This window comes from Elephantulus edwardii, unplaced genomic scaffold (assembly GCF_000299155.1).
Source record: "Elephantulus edwardii isolate Elephantulus edwardi_28Jun2011 unplaced genomic scaffold, EleEdw1.0 scaffold00044, whole genome shotgun sequence".
Lineage (NCBI taxonomy): Eukaryota > Metazoa > Chordata > Mammalia > Macroscelidea > Macroscelididae > Elephantulus > Elephantulus edwardii.
The window spans coordinates 13094842-13116887 of NW_006399794.1; the positions used below are offsets into that span (position 1 = coordinate 13094842).

Here is a 22046-nt window from a genome sequence, read left to right on the forward strand (position 1 = left end):
TCAAAACCAATCTTACTGTTTTTCTGGGTCCAAAATCTGTTGTGAAACTCATAGAACCATATTGGGGGAAGTCAAAAGGTTATAATCCAGATTAATTACGCAGTATAGTCAAGATAGCTCCTGAAATGTATACACAGGTACCTCAGCTCTGAGTCTTGGGCTCCAGGCCATTGTTCCCTAGTACTCAGTCCTGCCAATATTGGCTCCACCTCCACCCCCTGCCCCCCCTGAATTGAATTGTCCAACAAAGTTCTCATCCCTTCTGGTCTTGGCTCCCTCCCACCCCAGTTGTTGGACAGGTTCTTAGTACTGTCAGTATTGGGCTCCCCTGGTGCCTCATCTCACATCAAGTCTCTAGTTTGGGTTAAGTGTTGCTGCCATGGGTGTAGGTGGAGCAAGAAGGAAATCCTACATTCTCTTGTTGTCTCTTTAGTGGCATTAGAAGTTCTGTCTGACTCTCACTGAGGCTTGCTGAGTTCAGTGGAGACACTAGCCAGTCGCCTTGTAGAGTGTTGAGACTAGCCAGTCCTCTGGAAGAATAGTAGATAGAAAATCCTTGTGGATAGGCCAACATGCCTCTCTTGCACATTCCCACTCATCCGCATAACATCCTCTCTTTAATTACTTCAGCATAAAATAGTTAATCTTGGCTAGGAAAGACAATTTTGAATGATAAACTTTAGACATCCAGAGCACCTCTTCCAAAGGTCCCAGTGTAGTCTTTTTTACGTTATGTGTTAATGTCTCTTCAGCATTGTGAGATTATGTAGCTGCATTAAGTTAGTTTTAGTTCATTGTGATTACTGTCATTATAGAAAATTTTAAAATATTTACACATTTTAATGATTGTTTCTAATTACAGCTAATGCTGCTGCTTGCTTCTACTTGTATCCCACTATAATTTGAAAAACAAAGAACTCCCAACTTTGTCCCTGTTTTTCCTAAAATTACCAAAATTTTCAGAATCTTTAATTTTTCATTAGCCAATTATTACAATTAGGAACGACAGTAGACAAGAGTTTACCAAATTAAAATACATAATGCTTGTTACTGTTTTGACTCTTTGGCCTCTTAAGTTTTTGTTAACGATGATGTTGATTTTATTACCCAGTAGAAACTTTTGTTATTGTTAATGATACTGATGTTAATGTCATTCTCCAGTTTTCTGCCTTTGAGTCATGGTTACTATGTGTTGATTTGAGAATTAAAGTGTAAATTTTCTAAGCATTTTTTTAATAGAAATTAAGATTGGAAATGTTTTATTCCTCTCAGGAACTCCGCTTGGAAGATTATCAGGCTAACCGAAAAGGCCCTCAGAACCAAGTGGGAGCAGGTACCACTACTGGTTTGTTTGGGTCTTCTCCAGCTACCTCTAGTGCCACAGGACTCTTCAGCTCCTCCACCACTAATTCAGGGTTTGCATATGGTCAGAACAAAACAGCCTTTGGAACTAGTAAGTACTTGTCCTCATATTGTATCATATTTAGTTTAGTAAACTGGGAGAGTTGGCTAATGTGTGCTGATTTGCAGTGTGGTTTTCTTTCACACCTGATTGCCATCAGAATGCTCTCGGATATAACCATAAGAGAAGTACATTGTAGAAAAGAAAGGTGTAAGCTTATAATTTCTCCTAAAATGGGATGGGCTTCCTTAGAACTTTAGTGTGACAAGTGGCTCACAGAGAAACTCCACAACCATTAACATTTTTGGATGTAGGAACAAGAATTCCAGCAGTGTATGTATTCATATAATAAATGTGTTGAAGGTTTCCTGTGTACCAGGTATTACTTTCATTATTGCATAAACAACTGTGAACAAAACAGACACTAACTTTCCAGAGTTTACTTGTAGAGAGAAGAGTACAACAATAGAAAGTAAAGCATAACTGTCACTATCCAGGGATACTGGAGTAATAACAAATGCCTCGTATGTATGTACTTAGAGGTGGGTTGAAATTCAGTTTTAAATGAAGATGCTTAAGGAAGATATCCTTGAGAAGGTGATGTTGGACTGGTAATCTGAAGAAAGTGCAAGCTAAAAACTGTTTTAAGTTTATTGGGAAAGAACGTAGCAGTGAGCAAAAATTCCAAGTATAAAAGACCAGAATTGTTTCCAAAAAGGAAAAAGCATGGGAAAGTATTAGGGATATTCTGATTCTGAGTATCAGATTGTATAGGACTTTGCAGGTCAGTGTGAGGGTTTGAATGTTCATTTGTGTGAGTTAGAGAACCATTAAGTGGTTTTGAAAGAGGTATCGTGATTATGAGTAAAGGATCATTTTTAGAAGGAGATTGAAAGGAGATTGTAAGACAAGAAGGTTGGAAATAGACTACTTCCAAAGCATTTGCTGTATCCATATGAGACATGAGATGATGTATCTTGGACCAGGGTGATACTGTGAAGATGATAAAAGATTATCAAATAATTTTCTTAATTTCTTGGCTTGCTTTTCCTCTATCAGCTTGTTTCTGATACATAGTTGGTTAGTGCAAAGAGGAAGATAGTTCTTCCTTGATCAGATTAATTTATAAAATGGATTTGGGAAGGTGGGGTGTTGGTGATGAGGTTGTCAGGTTCTAGACCCTGTGCAGAACTGGTGAGTTTTTTCAGTGGACTATTAGGTGATTATCTAGGATAATGTTGTTGTTGTTGTTGTTGTTATGTGCCGTCGAGTCATTTGTGACTCATAGCGACCCCATGTACAACAGCCCTAAACCGTGCTCTATCCTGTGCCAATCTCATTGCCTCTGACACACCCATCCCGAGTACCCCAGTCACTGAATCAATCCACCTCATAGAGGGTCTTCCCCTCCTGTGCTGTCTACTCTACCCAGCATGATGTCCCTTTCTAAAGACCTGTCTCTCCTTACAACATGTCCAAAGTGTGTCAGACGAAGCCCCAGAATCCTTGCCTCCAAGGAGCAGCCTGATTTAATCCTCTCTATGATGAATCTGTTTGTTTTCTTGGCAGTCCATGGTACATTCAATACTCTTCTCCAGCACCACAACTCAAAGGCGTCAATTCTTCTATCCTCCCTAGTCATTGCCCAACTCTCTGATGTATTACAAGTGATTGCAAAAACCGTGGACTGTATCAGGCGGACCTTAGTCTCCAGAGAGACACTGTTGCTCTTGATAATGATGTAACTATTGTAAAAAATAATACTTTTGAAAAGCTAATACTTACATGGAATAAAATACTAAAAAGTACATAACAAAAATTCCTTTTACCTCCAACGGCCATATAGAGACAGCTAGAAGCTGTAATTTTTCATAAACACTTATAAATACATACTTATCTAAGTAATATTTTCATTATTTTTACCTTCTGATAATCCCTGGTTTTCTTTATAAGTACAGTGTGTCTGGCCCTATAGGCATATAAAAAGAAAGTCTTTGTTATCAAGATAAATTCTTAACAGAATAAAAATATAAAAACAGACCCTAAAGCGAGCTCTGGTGGCCTAGTGTCAGGAAGCTGCACTGCAGTCCCAGAGGTGAGCAGTTCAAGTCCACCAGATGCTCTGCTGGAGAGGGAGGGACAGTTTCCTCCTGTACCAGTCAGATCCGATTTGACGGTACACACACACACACACAGTAATAATAATAAAAAAAAAATTTAAAAAAACAGACCCTGAGTGTAGTATGAGCTGTGGGCTCACAGAGGAAGGTCACCCAGCTTAGCTAGGGTTGTTAGGATCAGAGAATTGTTATTATAAGAAATGAAGTCTAAACCACATCTATAGTTAAAGAAGTATGAGAAATGAAATGACCATCTAATTTATGTAGTGAATAATAGGGTAATTTAGATATATCGTCATTAGCCTAAGTCTATTGTACTGATTGGATAATGTATAACTTTAAGGTTTTGTTTTTTGTTTTTATAACTTGTTTTTCCTTTTTATTAAAGGTACAACCGGATTTGGGACAAATCCAGGTGGAGGTGGTCTCTTTGGTCAACAGAATCAGCAGACCACCAGCCTCTTTAGCAAACCATTTGGCCAAGCCACAACCACCCAGAACACTGGCTTTTCCTTTGGTAATACCAGCACTTTAGGGCAGCCAAGTACCAACACCATGGTGAGAAAATAACACCTTATTTAATTCTACATCTTATTTGTAGTTTTAAATTGCAAGACTTTTAGTCATGTGAAATTAGCAAATTTTATCCCTACTACAATTCTTAAATAAATTCAGTGGTATTTAATAATAACAGTTCTTAAGGGCCAAGAGTATATAATGTGGTGAAGAGAACAAATTCTTCAAATAATTAAGAACTGAATTCCAGTCTGCCTTTTATTATTTTTGAGAGGTTATTAAACAAGTAAGTTACTTACCCTTACTAAGCATGTTTTTAAAGTCAACAAGTAACAGCTACATTGTTGTTGTTAATGTATCATTGAGTCAGAACTGACTTATAGCTGACCTTTCAGTAGATTTTTCAGAGGCAGTAAATCACATAGGAGATTGCTCATCTTTCTCCTATGGAGCAGCAGGTAGATGAAAATTCTGTACTTTAGTGTTAGCAATACAGCTAGCTCGTTACCACTAAAATGGGCCCTCCTGAAGTTATACTTTGAAACATTTACTCTACCTATTCTATAAAGTATATAGATTCTGAAATGTTTGTTCTGCTTGTTTAAGTTGAGGTGGGCAAAATCTAGTTTAAAAGAAATGTTCAACCTAAAACTTGAAGACATGGTGGATAACTTTTATTTCTGTGTAGAAAGTGAAAGTCAGTTTTTACAGTCATCACCAGCTTGTTAATACTAGATTTCCTGTTTAGAAATCTTAAAAGTTACTTTTTGCCCCCCTAGGTCTCCCATCCAGGTAATAACTAGTCCCTAAATTGCCTACCTTTTGAGATTCAGTTCATTCAAGATGGACTGTATGGTGTTTAAATTAGAGAGAATTTGCTCAAGTATAAAACTAGTACATCTAGACCCAGATATCCTCAACCAGATATTGGCAAACTAAATATAGTATCATTAAAAAAAAAGTATATGTGTTTTTGTATATATACACATATATTGGACAATGAATAAAGATGACAGAAGAATTGATGCCTTTAAATTGTGGTTGTGAACTGAATATACCATCGACTGCTAAAAGAACTAATGGATATATCTTGGAAAAAATACAGCCTATGTGCTCCTTGGAAGCAAATATGGTGAAGCTTCATCTTTCATACTTTGGACATATAGCTAGGTGAGGCTAGTCCTTGGAAAAGGACATCATGCTTTGAAAGATGGAGTGTTAGTGAAGGAGGGAAAGACCTGGGCCCAGCTAGGTGAATTGACATAGTGTGTCAGAAATGATGAAGATGGCATATGATAGGGCAGGGTTCAGGTTGGCTGTTCATAGGGTTGCTATGAATCCTACTCAACTCAATGCTATCTAACAACAACAGCATACTGACTTGATTTATCCCAGGAATGAGTAACTGGTTAAAGATGGGAAAATTAATTGTTGTGATATACCATAACTCAAACTTAATTTATTGTTGGTGAGTCTGAACCAACACATAGCTGACTCTTGAGCAGGTATTCAGAGGCTGTTAATCTCATGGGAGTAGACGTCTCATCTTTCTCCTGCAAAGCAGCTGGTGTATGCAGCATCTCACCCACTGTGCCACCAGAATAGTAAAATAACAGACAAAACTGTATGATCATCTTAATCCCAAATGAAACCCACTGCTGTCAAGTTGACTCCAATTCATAGGGACCCTCTAGGACTGAGTGAAACTGCCATATAGGGCTTCCAAGACTGTAAAGCTTTACAGATGGCGCCATCTTTCTTCTGTAAAGAAGAGTACAAACTACTGACATTTTGGTTAGCAAGCAGCCAGTAGTTTATCCACTTGGCCTGTATGCCACTTAAGCATCTTCAGTAGATGTAGCAAAAGCATTTTTCAAAATCTGTAACACCCTTTTATGACAAAAACTTAATAAATTAAAAGACCCAGAATGCTCTCTCTAAAGCATACACTTCAAAGTATAAAAACCACTAGGTGGGAATGTAAAGTGATGCAATTGCAGTTAAATACCGTATTGGCAGTTCTTCAGAATATTACTTTATATGAAACAGTATTTGTAGTCCTGAGTATGGACCCAACAGAAGTTTGTGCATGAATGGTCATAACAAGAATATTCAGCATACTCAAAGTGGAACAAGGCCAAAATGTTTATCAACCAGTGAATGTACAAACAAAATGTGTATTCACACATGTAATAAAGAAGATGTATTACTATTTGTTACAATATAGATGGACCTTTTAAATATACTCAAGAAAAATACAGTCACAGTTGACCACATAGCAATGATTTCATTTAAGTGAAGTTTCCAGAATAGGCATATCCATAGAAAACAAAGATTAATGGCTGACTTAAGTTTAGAACACTGTCAATCTTCCTCTCTTTCACTAACCCTCTACCTTACCTAGCATGATGTTTCTTTACAAGGATTGACATAATAATTGTAATAATCAGCTTGAGCATGGTAAAGATCCTTTGAGTTGTTGACTCAGTCGATAGCACCCATAAGGGCAAGGGTTGGAAAGTGAGTGGTGATGGAAGCAAGATCTTGAAACTTTCGATAATTGTGGTGGTTGCACTATTCTGTGAATATACTGAAAAATTAGACTAGTACACTGTGATACGCAAATTATGCCTTAATGTTTTCTAAAAAATTATAGTGATTTCTAAGTTCAGAAGTGGTCACTTAACATACTGTATCTTTCTCATGGATTCTATTAAAAGTCTTATTACACATTACAATCTATATGAAGTTTTTAAAAAAACACAAAACTTGATTGATTAATTTTTAATTTAATAATTAAACATCCTGAACAAGTGGGGGGGGAAGTTTTACGAAACATTGAATGATACACATTTCCCTTACTGGAAAAGAGTATGGTTTTCCCATTTCAAATGAATTTTAACACTACAGTTATATCTCTGTCAGATTGATTTAGTTACTTGGTTTAAAATCTATTATAAAACATTTATTTACTGATTTTTTTTTTCAATGAGGGATGCTGTTATACCATTTGTTTCCAGTGTTACAACTTTCCTGTCTTTTTTTGTGTGCTGAAACCCAGGATCAAACCAGGGACCTTTCAACTCTGCCATCTTTTAAAGCATTGAATTTTTGAGTCAGTGTTAAACTAGCGCAAGAGAAAAGGGTTATGTAAAGTGTTAGTAGCTATACAGGATCTTGGAACTTAGAATCTTCAATCACCAGGGGTTTAGATATAGCAATGAATTTGTTTTCTTGCCACTTAGAAGGCAAAACTTCTTTAGTAAGTTTTTTACTGTGTTTGTTTCACTTACATGATGTTAATTTCTTAATATGTAGTTTACATTCATGTACATTGTGTTTCATTCATATACATTGTTTTATTTTGGGTCAGTTTTTACCTGCTCTGAATGCTATGTGAGCATTGATTGTTGTGTAATAAAGTATTCTATGGGCAAAATACAGACTAATGCAGAAAATATCAAAAGAATACACAGTCACTGTACAAAAAAGAACTCTTTAGACTTGAAGCAGTTTGGGAAGTAGGACCTTTGTGTTCAAGGACCAGTAAATAGAAGGAAGAAGGCAAAGCTACACTGAAAGCACTGGCAAAAAATAACCCTCTCCAAATTGGCAGGATATTAATTGAGGTGTGTCAGTAAACAGATGCAGCCTTTAATGTACTCAGTTGTCCATGGAAAAAATTTTAGATTATAGCTATCTGGGTAGATTGTTTTTGTTATTAGGTCCCATCAAGTGGAGTACAGCTCATAGTGACCCTGTGAATAGCTGACTGAACCCTGCCCTCCCCAGTGCTGTCCTCATCGCTGACACACTTGAGCCCATTGGATGATGCACTGTGTTAATTCATCTCATTGTGGATCTTCCTTTCCTTCATTAACCATCCTTTTTTTTTCCCATTTGTACACTAATAATTTTCTGTTTGGTTTTTTAAAAAATTAATTTTAATCAAAGTTTACAGAGACCTAGGGTTTCTAGTCATTCACTGTTGCACTTTTCTCCCTTCCCACCCTAACCATCCATTTTGGCAAGCACGATGTGCCTCTCTCCAAGCAGTAGCCCCACCTAGCTATATGTCCAAAATGTTAAAGATAAAATTTCACCATCTTTGCTTCCAAGGAACACTTTGGCTCCACTTTTAAAGACATACATATTTGTTCTTTGGAAGTCCATTGGTAGCCAGTGTTATTCTCCAGCACCACAACACAAAGGTATCAGTTCTTCTGCCATCCCTATTCATTGTCCAGCTCTCTGATATACAGCAGATGATTGAGAAGACCATGACCTGGATCAGGTACACCTTAGTCTTCAAACTGACATCATTGCTCTTCAGCAGTTTGGAAAGGTCTCTGACAGACTTGGCCAATGCAGTATGTCTCTTGATTTCTTGAGTAAGATTTCAAAAGTGCTGATTGTTAATCTGAGAAAGATTAAATCATTGACAGCTTCAATCCTTTCACCATCTGTCATAATGTCTCCATTCCAGAAAAGCCAACAAAATTAAAAAATTAACAGAATATGAGTTGTGCTCGACTCGAAGGCAATCAACACCACCACCAACAATATGGTTAATATCGGAATCATACCGAATCTTGTTGAAGATTGTTAAAATGGCTAGAGCACTATTTAACATAGAGAACTGAACTGCTAGAACCCAAAGCTGGTTTAGACAAGGCTGTGGAACAAGGGCTATCACTACTGATGTCACATGAAATCTTTGCTAAAAGACAGTCAATCATAATATAAAATATTACAAAAATATAAAATAATAATAATAAATGTTTGCTTGTGTTTTATTGACCATGCAAAGGCATTTGACTGTGGATCATAACAAATGACAGCTTACATTGAGAAGAATGGGAATCCTGGAACATTTAATTGTGTTCCCACAAAACCTATACATAAACCAAGACTTAGTTGACCAAATAGGACAAGAGAATACTACATGGAAAGATGTACATTAGAGTTGCATTCTTTCATCATATATATTCAGATCTTTTGTTCATAGGGTCACTATGAACTATGTAGGTCAATGGCCCTACAAACAACAACATTGAGCATGTAGGGAGCTTTGGTGGTGTAATACATAGCAAGTTGTATTGTTAATTTCCCAAGACTCTTAAGGAGAATATTGCACAATGTGCTCTCATTGCAATTTATAGTTTCAGAAACCCAATATTCAGGGTCGCTGTGAGTCAGAATTGTATTTCAGTATGTATGCTGAGAAAGTAATGTGAGAATCTAAACTATGCAAAGAATATGGCCTTAGTTGTAGAGGAAGATTTATCTGCATTATTACACAACTTTGCTGAAAAGGAACTTTTTGCTGAAGAGGATTTGCAGCACTTACTGTAGCCTTCAGTATGTACTACCCTTCAAAGTAGAACAAAAATCTTCCCAACTTGAGCAGTAAGCAGATGATAAATGGAGAAAATGGAAGCAGTAGTTGAGAAATCAAAAGACTATTAATTACATTGGACAAATCTGCTTTCACATGCTAAAGAGCAAAGTTGTTTTAAAGACTAAAGTGTACCCTACCCAAGCCATGATATTTTCATTTGCTTCATGAGGTTTGGCGCTTTCGCGTCGAGTATGACTTACAGCGACCCTGTGAACAAAAGGTATGAACCCTGTTCTAGTCTGTGCCAAGAGCCCATTGCAGCAGTCCCTGTATCATTCCAGTTGGTTAAGAGTCTTCCTGTCCTTCGCCAACCCTTCACCCTTCCCAACATCATGTCCCTCTCCAAGGAATAGCACCTCCTAGCAACATGTCCAAAGTATGTGAGGCAAAGCCCTTTCATTTTTGCCTGCAAAGAGCACTCTGGCTGCACCATCTCCAAAACATATCTATTCATTCTCTGAATCTATTCATTCATATCTATCCATGGCCGTCCATGAAATGTTCAGTGTTCCTTTCCAACACCACAGCTCAAAGGCATCAATTCTTTTCTTGTCCTCCTTATTTATTGTTCAGGTTTTGGATACATAGCTAGTTTTCGGAAAGACTATGGCCTGAATCAGATGTACCTTATTCCTCAAACTGACATCATTACTCCTCAATAATTTGGAAAGGTCCCTAATTGCAGATTTTCCCAGTGCAGTGCATCTCCTTATTTCCTAACTGCTCGTACCAGTTTCAGTCTTCTTTCCACCCATCATGATGCTGCCTGTTGGTCCAATGGTAAGAATCATCATTTTCCTGACATTGAGATGCAATCCATACTGAAGACTACATTCCTTGATCTCCTGCAAAAGTTTCTTTAAAATTTGCTTCATAGGTATGTGAAAGTTGAACAGTGAGTAAGGAAGACTGAAGAATTGATTCCTAAGAAGGTTAGAAAACTAAAAAGGAATACTGAAGAATAAATTATTACTTTGAATTGTAGCTTGGTAAAGAATATTAAATATAATACCAGGTACTGCAGAGTACTAAAGATACCATGGACTGTCAAGGGAACAACAGGACTGTCCTGGAGAAAGTGAATCGGGTGCACCTTGGAAGCAAGGATAGAGAAATTCTGTCTCGCATACTTTGGGCATGTTGTTAGGAAGGTTTAGTTCTTGAAGGACATCATGCTTGGAAGAATAGAAGGTTAGCGCAAGAGAGGAAGACCTTCGACAAAGTGAATTGATAACAGTCACTGTGGCAGTGGAGTCAGGTGTGTCCACCATGATGAGGTTGCCTCAGAATAAGGCAGAGTTCAGAGTTGTTCATATAGGATCACTATGGATTGTAGTTGAGTTGACAGCACACAACAGCCACCAAGAGAACAGTCTGATCTTTTCTGTGGAGAAGTACAGGCAAGGTTCTCCTTAGGGAAAAGGATGGTAAAACTGTCTTAAGTACTGTAGGCACGTTATTAGTAGGAAACTTGGAGTCTTTGAAACAGCATCATGCTTGATAAAGCGAAGGCTCAGGGAAGGAGAGGAAGATCCTGAACAAGATGATTTGACACTGTGACTACAACATTGGGCTTAAGTACATTGAAGATTTTGAGGATGGAGCAGGATTGTGCAAGGTGTCAATCAGGGTTGCTGTGACTTAGAATTGACTCTGATGCCTAAAAATAAGCTATATTTTAATTTCAGAAATAGGGATTATCTCAGCTTTTCAGGGTTTTTAAGACAAAAGAGATGCTTTATGTAAAATAATAGCATCTTTAACATAATTTTAAAAAAATTATAACTGTTACGCCAGTACTCTCTATGATTTGCAATCAACTTGACAGCACCTATTTATTGTGCTTTTAACACTACCCTAGATCTCTTTTAATATAGATTAACCTTTTGCAGGGTTTATTTGGAGTAACCCAAGCTTCACAACCTGGAGGTCTTTTTGGGACAGCTACAAATACCAGCACTGGAACAGCATTTGGAACAGGAACTGGTCTTTTTGGACAGACTACTACTGGATTTGGTGCTGTTAGTTCGGTAGGTTTTTATAATTTACTCTAATTTGAAGGCGTGTATATTAAGCCTTTCTCAGTAAAGATTTGTGTCTCCTTCACATACTTTTATTGGTTGTTCGATGTGTTTTCAATTAGTAAATTTACTTTTAAAAATTTTGTTATCTTACTCTGTGTGTTGTGTACAGTTTACTTATGAGAGCAAACCAGCATCCTAGTAGGTTGAGATTAAATTATTCCATTTACATTGAAATGCCTTTACTGTTAATTAGTTGTAAACTCCCAATTTCATCTTTTGTTTTGAGTGATAAATTGGTATTATGTTTGGAAGTTACAAAAAGTTTTCAGTGTTGATCAAGTTGCCAGAATTTCTGGGGCTGTATTGCTGGAGGCTAAGTACAATTGTTTTTAGTAAAATTACTAGTCAGGAGTTTATTTGATGTCAAAATAATAACCCCAAACTCAAACACACTGTTAACTAATTTGGTTCCAACTCATAGAAACCCTCCATTGCATTTCTGAGTCTGTAAATCTACTGCTGACATTTCAGTTGGCATCCTGACATGTTATGCGCTATTCCACCAAAGCTCCTCTTAGATACAATAGTAAGTTCTGTCTCATTACTTAACACCCCAGTTGCATGAGCATCTGGTCAGTCTGTATAAAGTATCCATTAAAAGAAACTGAACTTGCTGTTGTAGTTTAGAAAGAAACAAAATTGTTACTCGTGCTTTCATAGAAATTTGAAAAATTAAGTATGTATTGTTTCAAAGTTCTTCAGTTTATTATTATTAATAACAGCATTATCAAGATAGGTACTTTATAATGCTCTACATGTACTCTACAATTCCCCCATTTAAAGTGTATTATTGATTTAGAGAAAGCAAGACAGTAAAAATGTGATGTCTTCAGCATTATGTTCCTTTAAGAGCTGTCTGTCTGGGATGAAATTGATAATAGCACCTAAAAAAATGGATAGGAACCTTAAGAGGAGCGGGTTTATAATAGGGAGAGAGGAACAACCAAGAAAAGGAGAGTGAACATGGTTGCACAGTTTTAAGAATGCAGTTAGCGTTACTAAATTGCGCATGTAGAAATTGAAGATTCGGTGTTTCTTTAATTGTGTATATTTTCAACAATAAAGAAAGAAAATATATGGGGGAACTGGAGAGCATTATGCAGAAGGAACTAACTCAGTCCCATAAGGACAATTACTGTATAAGACCATTATTTGTAGAATGTGAATGAGGAGCCAAGGGGGGCAGGGGAGATCAGAGGGGTGGGGGGACGGCCGGTGGCAGTGTGTGTTTAATCATATGCTCACAATTTGATGGCTGGAGGGAGGGATGGGTAAAGGAAATGGGAAACATCCAGTGTGAAAAACAGTGGATACAAGCCTTGTAAGTAAAACAGTATAAAAGAAAATTTTCATTTAATTAAAAAAAAAAACCAAGGAAAAAATTGTACATTGATTTATCTTCTATGTTTTTTATAAAATTTGACATTTTTTCAACCTACTTCCCACTCCATTTAGTATACATGAGGTAGTGTCTATTTACTGTAGTGTGAATATCTTTTTGTTATTTTAAAACTGTCTGTATTCTATTCTTTTTAGACCCTGTTTGGAAATAACAAGCTTACTACATTTGGAACCAGCACAACCAGTGCGCCTTCATTTGGTACAACCAGTGGCGGGCTCTTTGGTAACAAACCAACTCTGACTTTAGGAACCAATACAAACACTTCCAATTTTGGTACATATAAAAAGCAGGTTTGACTCTCTTAAAGTTACACTGACTATACCACACATCATTCTCCTCAATCATTATTGGGAATATTTAAAAATTCTCAGGTAAGCTGTGGCCTGATGTGAGGTATCAGAATCATGGACATGATTGAGAAAATTAGAATAGTTGTAAGTTACCTTTCCTCACACAAATTCTCTTGTTTTTTTCTTTGAACAAGATGTGCCTGTAGAGTTGCTGTTGTTGTTGTTGTTATGTGCCGTTGAGTGGCTTGCAACTCATAGAGACCCTGTGTACAACAGCCCTAAACTCTCCTCTGTCCTGTGCCAATCGCACCATCTCCGATACACCCATCCCAATTACCCCAGTCACTGAATCAATCCACCTTATAGAGGGCCTTCCCCTCCTGCGCTGTCTCTCCACCCTACCAAGCATGATGTCCCTCTCCAAGGACCGGAATCCTTGCCTCCAAGGAGCAACCCGGTTTAACCCTCTCCAGAATAAATGTTTGTTTTCCTAGCAGTCCATGGTACCCTCAATATTCTTCTCCAGCACCACAGCTCAAAGGCATCAATTCTCCTATTCTCCTTAGTCGTTGTCCAACTCTCTGATGCATAACAAATGATTGCAAAGATCATTGCCTGTATCAGACACACCTTAGTCTCCAGAGAGACATCATTGCTCTTCAGTACTTTGGAGAGGTCCCTAACAGCAGACTTTCCCATGGCAATACATCTTTTAATTTCCTGGCTACCGGTGCTGAGAGTGTTGACTGTGGAGCCAAGCAAACTAAACCTGTAGAGTACCAATCAGAAAATTCATTCTGTAGTGATCATTGTAAAATAAGGATACATTTTCTTTGATACTTGACTAGTAACTGAGAAAATTAAAATGATAAAAATTTTTTAAAAAGATACAAATTTGCTTAAGATGATGTATATTTTGAATTATCATTAAAAATGTTAATGGCCATTTAAATGACATTGTTGTTTGTTGTTAAGTGCCGTCGAGTCACAGGCAACTCATAGTGACCCTATGAAGGAGAGTCCTCAACGCTTGGGTGTCTCTCATCCTCTCTCCAGGTTCATAGGGTTTCCAGAGGCAAACTATTACGGAAGTGGATGCCACCCCTCCTTCCAAGCTTCCACTCTCTGTCCGCGTTGGGTAACCAGCCCTTGACGCATTTGACACATCAGTGTCACAGTGTTCAGCCTCACAGCAACCACAAGTTACCACTGTATGGCAACTTGTACACCAGGGCTATACGACCTAGAGGAATGTCTGAACAAAAACATTTAAATGATAGGTAATATTAATCAGCAATTAGAATAATTATAATAATAAACATAATCTTCATTGATATTCTATAAATTTTTAAATTAGTATAAAAACATTTTAAGTACTTCTGTCACTAAGTTTTCAATCAATAATAGCATTAATGTTAAATCAGTTCTACAAAGTTGGTTTTATTTCAAAGAGAAATAGTTGTTCAGTTATTTGTTGAAGCTCTCATATCAGATCCATAACCAGACATTGATTTCTTTCTGAGAGATGAGCACAAAAATAAAGCCATTTGGTATATTTCCGTGGTTAGACCAGTCTTCAGTTTTTGATGGCTGGACAAAAAGAACATATTTAATAACCAATTTGAATATTACATATTTGCCCAGAAGTATATAAAACAGAGATACTCACTAGTCCTTTCTAGAGGAGCCTGTGTAGAACTTTTTTACTAATCAACTTTTCTTCCTATGAAATTGTAATACTTTTCATAGGAATTAAATTGTAAAGAGATCTATTGTGTGTCTCTTTATGTAATATGGCTCCTTGGACAGCCACAAACTAATATATCTACAATGTTTTAGGCCCTCAAGAACTAATTTTTACCTCATTAAGAATGTTATATATAGATTTAACAAAAGTTCTTTTTCTTACTTTATTTCATTATCAGAGTTAACTATTATTTTTATCTGATAGGATGCTTATAGACTTCCCTCTCACCCCCTTGTGTACTGTGAGATCCAACTGGCACAGAAGGAGGTTGCCCCTCCTGCTGCAGTGGAGCATCTGATGGATTCAAACCATGCGCCTTTGGGATTACAGTGCAGCTTCTTGCCACTAGGCCACCAGAGCTCCGTTTATAAGCTTTTTTAAAGGCTATCCTTTTAAAATACTTGATATTATTTCATTGTTGTGTATTTCAGATTGGGAGATTTTTATTGTATGAATATATTTATATTCTTGTTCACTTTTTTTCTTTTCCCTGCCTCTTTTTTTTTTTTTTTAAACAGTCCCTCCATAAGGACTATCCACTTACCTTTGTATCCAAAGACAAAATTTGTAGGTGAAAGGAGTTAGCCTTAGTTACAGACTCGTTAATTTCAGGGTCGAAAATATGGAACGCTTCACGAATTTGCGTGTCATCCTTGCGCAGGAGCCATGCTAATCTTCTCTGTATCATTCCAATTTTAGTATATGTGCTGCCGAAGCGAGCACTACTCTTGTTCACTTATTTGACGTTGCAAGTTTGCATATTTATCTGACTTGCCTTGTTAGCTTTCATACTGAATTTGAATTATCTTTAGTTTTAATATGTAAAATTGTTTTGAAATAATAGAGTTGGTGAACTTTTGTGAGAATCAGAATGTGTGGTATAAGCAGTGTAAATTGGAACTTTTTTCCCTGTTGTGGATGTGAGATACTTCACATGCATTTCGTTTTTTGCTGTTCATGAGCCTCAAAGATCCTTTCTTTTTATAATTCAAAAAAATATAGAATGTTTTCAAGATTTTCTTTATTACTAAATAAAAGTTGATTGTGCTTGAGTAGATAAGAAATAATAAGTGCATGAATTAAATCAAGGATTGATTATATCAGATTACTTTTGGGCTTTAAAAGGGAATTAAAAATATGTTCCCTTCCCTCCAAAAAATATGTTCACTTTGAAATGGTTTTTATTCTTTTAGTTCAGATTTTTTCTTCTTCTTCTTGCTTCTTTTTTTGAGATAATAAGCCAAATATTAGGCATAACAAAGTGTTATAATATTATTGGTGATATTGTCATGTGTTTTGAAATATTCTCTTTCCTATCTTGTGGAATGGTAAAGTGATGTCAGATGTTTGCTAAACATAGTTTTCTGATGAATAGTTGATTCCCCTCCCTTGCCTTTTATCCTGAAAGGCTCATGATATGTTCATTTGTTGGTATTTAATTATAGGAGGAGTATAATTGTTTAGTGTATTTTAAAAAAATACAGTAACCACAATCAAGCATCTTTTTAGGGGGAACCTATGGACTTGAAGGGGTGGGAACCATAGAATTGTCTCACAATTAGCATCATGATGCAAGATAGTTTCTTAATTGAAGAAACGTTTCTTAAACTTAAAAGAAGTTATTCAGAATTTATGATCTCTTTTTAGTACCAACTAACTACTTGAATGCATCTATGAACTTATTAGACCCTTAAAACTTCATGATTAGCTATTTGTTATTTCCTATACTATTTTCACCAATTCAGAATAGTAGCTACTATAGAGATTTTTATCTCTGGTAGTGTATTCCTAGGGCGTTGTACTGTACACCTAGTGAGAGTCACCCTAGTGCTTTGGATTCACCAGCCACTTGGTGGGTAGATGATCCTATCCTGTATAATTTGCAACCTCCAGAAACCTTCTGGGTCAGCTATCAAGCTTGTTCCATTTGACAGCTGTGAGAGAAAGACATGTCTAGGTGGTTTCTTTTAGTAAGAACCTTGTTGTGGTGGTGTTAGGTGCCATTATGTCTAGTACAATGGATAGCAACCCTATGAACAGTGGATCTGAACCCCGTGCCACCTATCTGAATTCTGTACCATCTTCACACTTTCTGACCCACTAGAGCCCATTGCAGTAGTCACTGTGTCAGTTCACCTGGTTGAAGGTCTTCCTCTCCTTTGCCAAACTTCCATCCACCCTTCCAAGTATCATGTCCCTCTCCAAGGAATAGCCCCTCCTATCCTAATGCCCGAGGTATGTGAGTGAGGCAAAGCCCCATCGTCCTTGCCTCCAAAGAACACTCTGGCTGCACCTTCTCCAAGACATACTTATTTGTTCTTTTGACAGTCCACAGCTCAAAGGCATCAATTCTTCCTTTGTCATCCCTATTCATTATCCAGCTCTCAGATTTATTAGCAAGATTCTTAGTTTCTTTATTTTTATTTTTTGACTGGCTTAATTTATAGTTTCAGTAAATTAGATTTTATTCTTTTTCTTTTTTTAATCTTTTTTTTAATTAATTTTGATGAAAATTTACAGACTTTGGATTTTCATTCATTGTTGCACTTTTCTCCCTGCCCTCTCTTTCCCCCCAGAACACTCTTCTCTTTGAAAACTAAAAGAAAAATTCTTTCATTGTTTTACAGTCCCTCCCCCCAGGTCCACTTTAAGCAGCCTTCATTCTGGACTCCTGTCATGACAATAATACCTAATCACATATCCCTTTTAAACAGTTTTCTCCCTCATCTGTTTCAATGCAGTATACATTATTTATCCCATCTTTCTCAGTCTCCCCCCAACCCCAATGCCAGTCCCATTTTACAGCAGTGGCACTATGCAGTATTTGTCCCTTTGTGACTGAGATTTTCACTCAGCATAATGTCCTCCAGTGTCACCTATTTTGAATAATATTGCATAAGTTCCTTGTTTTTCAATGCAGCGTAATATTCCATTGTGTGAATATACCACAGCTTCTCTATCCATTCGTTTGTTGATGGGCATTTAGGTTGTTTCCAGTTCCTTGCTATTGTGAACAAAGCCGTAGGAAACATGGGTGTGCATTTATTTTTCTTAATTAAAAATAAAACATGATTTAGAGATTTACATAAAGATTGTTTTGCAAACTCAAGCACAATCACTTTGCTTTAATATTGGCTACTGTATATCAAAATGATATTTCAAGCCTGAAATTAAATATATGAGGCTTCTGGAATTAGTTTACAATATTAAAAAAGTTTTTTTCTTTTACTCTGCCCACTCCCTACTATTAAATTACCCTACTATTTAGAAATTCTAAGAATTAATTAGTAAATGAAAGAATACAAGACTTAGAATCAGGACTTTATTTTAAACTCCTCCGTAGAAAAAATTGAGAGTCATGTTGAAAGTACAGTCTATTCATTCTTTTTTCTAGGCTTTGGAACAAATACCAGTGGAAATAGCCTTTTTGGAAATAAACCCACAACTGGAACCCTGGGAGCTGGACTTGGAGCTGGATTTGGAACAGGTAAGGAGCTGGTATAAGAAGGGTTAAAAAGTGATCTCTTTTGGCTTTTTTTCTTTTTAATTGCTGAGATTTAAGAGTTCTACTTAGTTATATGCTTGGATAGAAGAGATCAGGATTTTCATTTTTACAGATGGATTCATAAAGCATCACCAACATTTATACTTTATAATGTCTTAAAATAATCAGCACACATACCTTAGGGTTGACATGCTTCCTTTCTCCAAATCTTCTCACTTGAGTATCTCTGTGGAATTTTCAGACTTACTATGTGAGGCTTTTTAATGTGATAACATTTTTAGATATCAGTATTCCTATTTTGATCACAAAACAGTGATTTGAGACTTTCAGTTGTTTCGTCAGGTAAGTTTTAGTACCCTAATAGTAAGGCAATAAGAGCACATACTGAAGCATTTAACACCTGTTCTAATGTTTTGCAAGGTCTGTGCAAACCCTTTAATTCTTTCCATTATGATTCCGACCTAAAATGTACCTCTATCATCAAATTAATTCTTTTTCACTGCTTTTGAGAACATTTACCTTTCTGCTTTAAACACTTGTGAAGAGTATTGGTAGTCCTAAAATTCATACTGTTCAGTAAAGTTGTTCAGGCATACAATTTTGCTTTCTTTCTTGTTTTTTCTTTTTATCTTCATAGTTTCTGCTTCCATTGTCCAGTATCGCTTATCTTTGCTTCTAGGGTCTGATCATTTATCTGTTAGCTCCTTAATAGAACCTCCTTTTGTACTCTGAACATTTTTCCCCATTTACTTTTTCTTAAAAGATGTACTTATAAAAATGTTTCAACTGTATAAGTCCAGACTCAATGCCTACATTGCCTCAGTTCCCTACAATGTGTTACTAAGTAAGTAGACTGCCTGTCTTTCTTTCAATTAATTTTAATGAAAATTTACAGAGACTTTGGATTTTCATTCATTCATTATTGCACTTTTCTCCCTGCCTACCTCTCCCCCCAGTACATTCTTCTCTTTGAAAAGTAAAAGCAAAATACTTTCATTCTTTTCTTTCTTTCAGAGAGGTGGTAGTGGGTTCAAACTGCCTATACCTTTTAATTAGCAACAAGATATATTTATTATGCACCCACCAGGGCATATTAATATAAAAGTAAATGATACTTTACTTCGAAATAACAACTATTAAAAATTTTTGTATGCATCTTTTTAGACTTAATTTTCAAATGTCTGTTTATACACACATCCACATACATATTTGTACATATGTGTATTTTACATGAAGGGTTTTTCCTATATTCTTCAATGGAAACCATACTTAAGAGTGCTTTTTAAACCTAAGACTGAGATACATTAGTTTTTGTGATGCTTAATATCTTGGATTAAAAGTATTGTTATAAAAAAAATGAACTAGAATTTAAAAATCATTATCTACAATAAGGTTAAGTTTGTTTTCTAGAACTTGTGTTTGAGTTATATATTGCTTTTTAAAAATAATGTCTTTTATATTATGTGGTAAATGTTTAAGACTGCTGTTTTACTTACTCTCCTGTTAACTTGTTTTTTCACGTCATGTGATAATGTGAAGGTGTTTTCTTTTAGCAACTACCTGTAGGTATGTTAATGTAAAAATGAGTTACCTTATTATGTATGGAAAAACATGTAAATGCCTGTACACACAGTTAGTAGTTAATTTCCCTTACTAGTATGCATTTGATTAGTATTATTAGCAGTGAAGAATGGGCAGTCTTCCCATGGGATTAACTGCTTATGAAAACCCTCTGGAGGGTCAGCTAAGGGTCAGTTCTGGCTCTATGGTATACAACAATAACTCTAAGAGCAATGTTAATAATTTTGTACTCAATACTACTATAGGATTTATAAGATGAGACTCTATCACAGTATGCACATTTTAATTTTGGTAGCTCCTTCTATTTCATTTTTGCAAACAGACAATGACAATTTATAGTCTTGGTTCTGTTGTATGGAAGGATCCATGTTTCCATAGCCTGTTTATATTGTTGGCTTTATTCATGTTGGCATAGATGATAGTGGAAATTGGCATCTTCAAATAATAATTCATATTTGAGTATTGTTTCTTACAGCTTTGTGAAGTATGGATATTAATTTGACTAACTTTTTCACATTTTACCCACATGCATTTTGCAAAATATTAAAGCTAGAAGGATAAAAGTAGAATATATTATTTAATATTTTGCCAGAGAAACAAGATTTGTCTTCTAATTATAGAGGAAAACCTTTGGTATGGATTTTTCAAGGATTGTTTTGATTCTAAAGTTTTAAATCATAAACGTAGACCTGGATAAGATTCTACTACTCTGTGTGTTGAAAGTTGTTTTTTCGTCTTTAATATTTGATTCTTTCAGGTCTTTATTAGAATTTTTTTTAACAGTTCAATATTACATATGCAAAATGTATAAGTTTTTCCTTAGATGTTTCTGCTTTGCAAAAATACAATAGCTTAAACATTTTATTTGTTTTAATATATTCCAATTTCCTTGAATAATTCTTTAATAAAAAATAAATTACATTGTTTTTATTTTTTTCTTTATTCACGTGGTGTTTATAGAAAGTAAAGGACAGATAGAAGCAATACAATTTCTATTCCTCCCTTAGCTTTAGTTGATGAATGAATGAAAATAATAATCATTGGAATCAGCAACTATATCCTTGAATATTTATTATAACATATGTAAAAGTAGACATTTAATTTTGAGAGTACGTGTGTTATTAAACATTTATATACAAACACCCATCTGCATGAACTCATGCATTTTATGGGATCACAGATAGAATAGCATCATATCTTTGGACTATATTTAGACAAATGAGCTAAGTTACTGGCACTGTGGAATCTCATTTTGAGTGGTAAATGTTCCTGTTCATGCTTTGTTGCTGTTGTTAGCTGCTGTTGAGTTTAATTTTAATTCATAGCAACCCTCTTAACAGAAGATATGAATCTTGCTGTATCCTGTGCCATCATCCCTATGTCCATAACACCATGTTATAGTCATTTGTCCGTCTCTCTACTTGGGATCTCTCTCTTTCATGCCTTTGTAGAAACATTTTCTATAACAGGTCCTTTCTGATTTTTTCATTAGTAGCTGACAGTACAAACATTCAATATTCAAATATTTCCTATCTCTTAAGAGTTATCTCATAGTCTTTTCCTTCCCACCCTCCTCCAGTAGTTTTTAAGGACCAATTTTAATGGAAAACGTTTTCCGTTTCCTCTTAGGGTGTGATTTTTGTTTTCTCCAAGTGCTTAGACTAAATAACACTCATTAAATGAGCATTTCCATTTTTGTTCCACAGTAATACTATAAACAGTTTGTATGACATGACATTTTCTAGCTGGTAACTTAGTAATCCTATTAAAAATGTTTTGTCCATTCACAGTCACCTTCACTAATTTGTGTATATTCTAGATTTAAATTTCATATCCTTTTTCTGTGGATATGATCTTAAAGCAATTCACATATAACTTTTTTGATATCTGTCTATTAAGTGTTTGAAGTGGTTTTCCTCATATCATGTCTCCCAAGATATGGATGATACAGTAAAAGGAATTTTAGGTCCTCCACATGGTCAATAATTTCTATTAACT

General features: G+C 35.8%; 1 protein-coding gene across 1 annotated transcript in view; it reads left to right on the forward strand.

Moving 5' to 3' along the window:
- The window catches only part of NUP98 (nucleoporin 98kDa), a 137108-nt gene that overhangs the window by 46376 nt on the left and 68686 nt on the right, over positions 1-22046 (forward strand). Inside the window, exons 7-11 of the mRNA XM_006885718.1 lie at positions 1273-1453; positions 3911-4080; positions 11332-11469; positions 13060-13198; positions 18357-18449. Of these exons, the coding sequence (XP_006885780.1) occupies positions 1273-1453; positions 3911-4080; positions 11332-11469; positions 13060-13198; positions 18357-18449 (721 nt within the window). The remainder of the gene's footprint in view (positions 1-1272; positions 1454-3910; positions 4081-11331; positions 11470-13059; positions 13199-18356; positions 18450-22046) is intronic.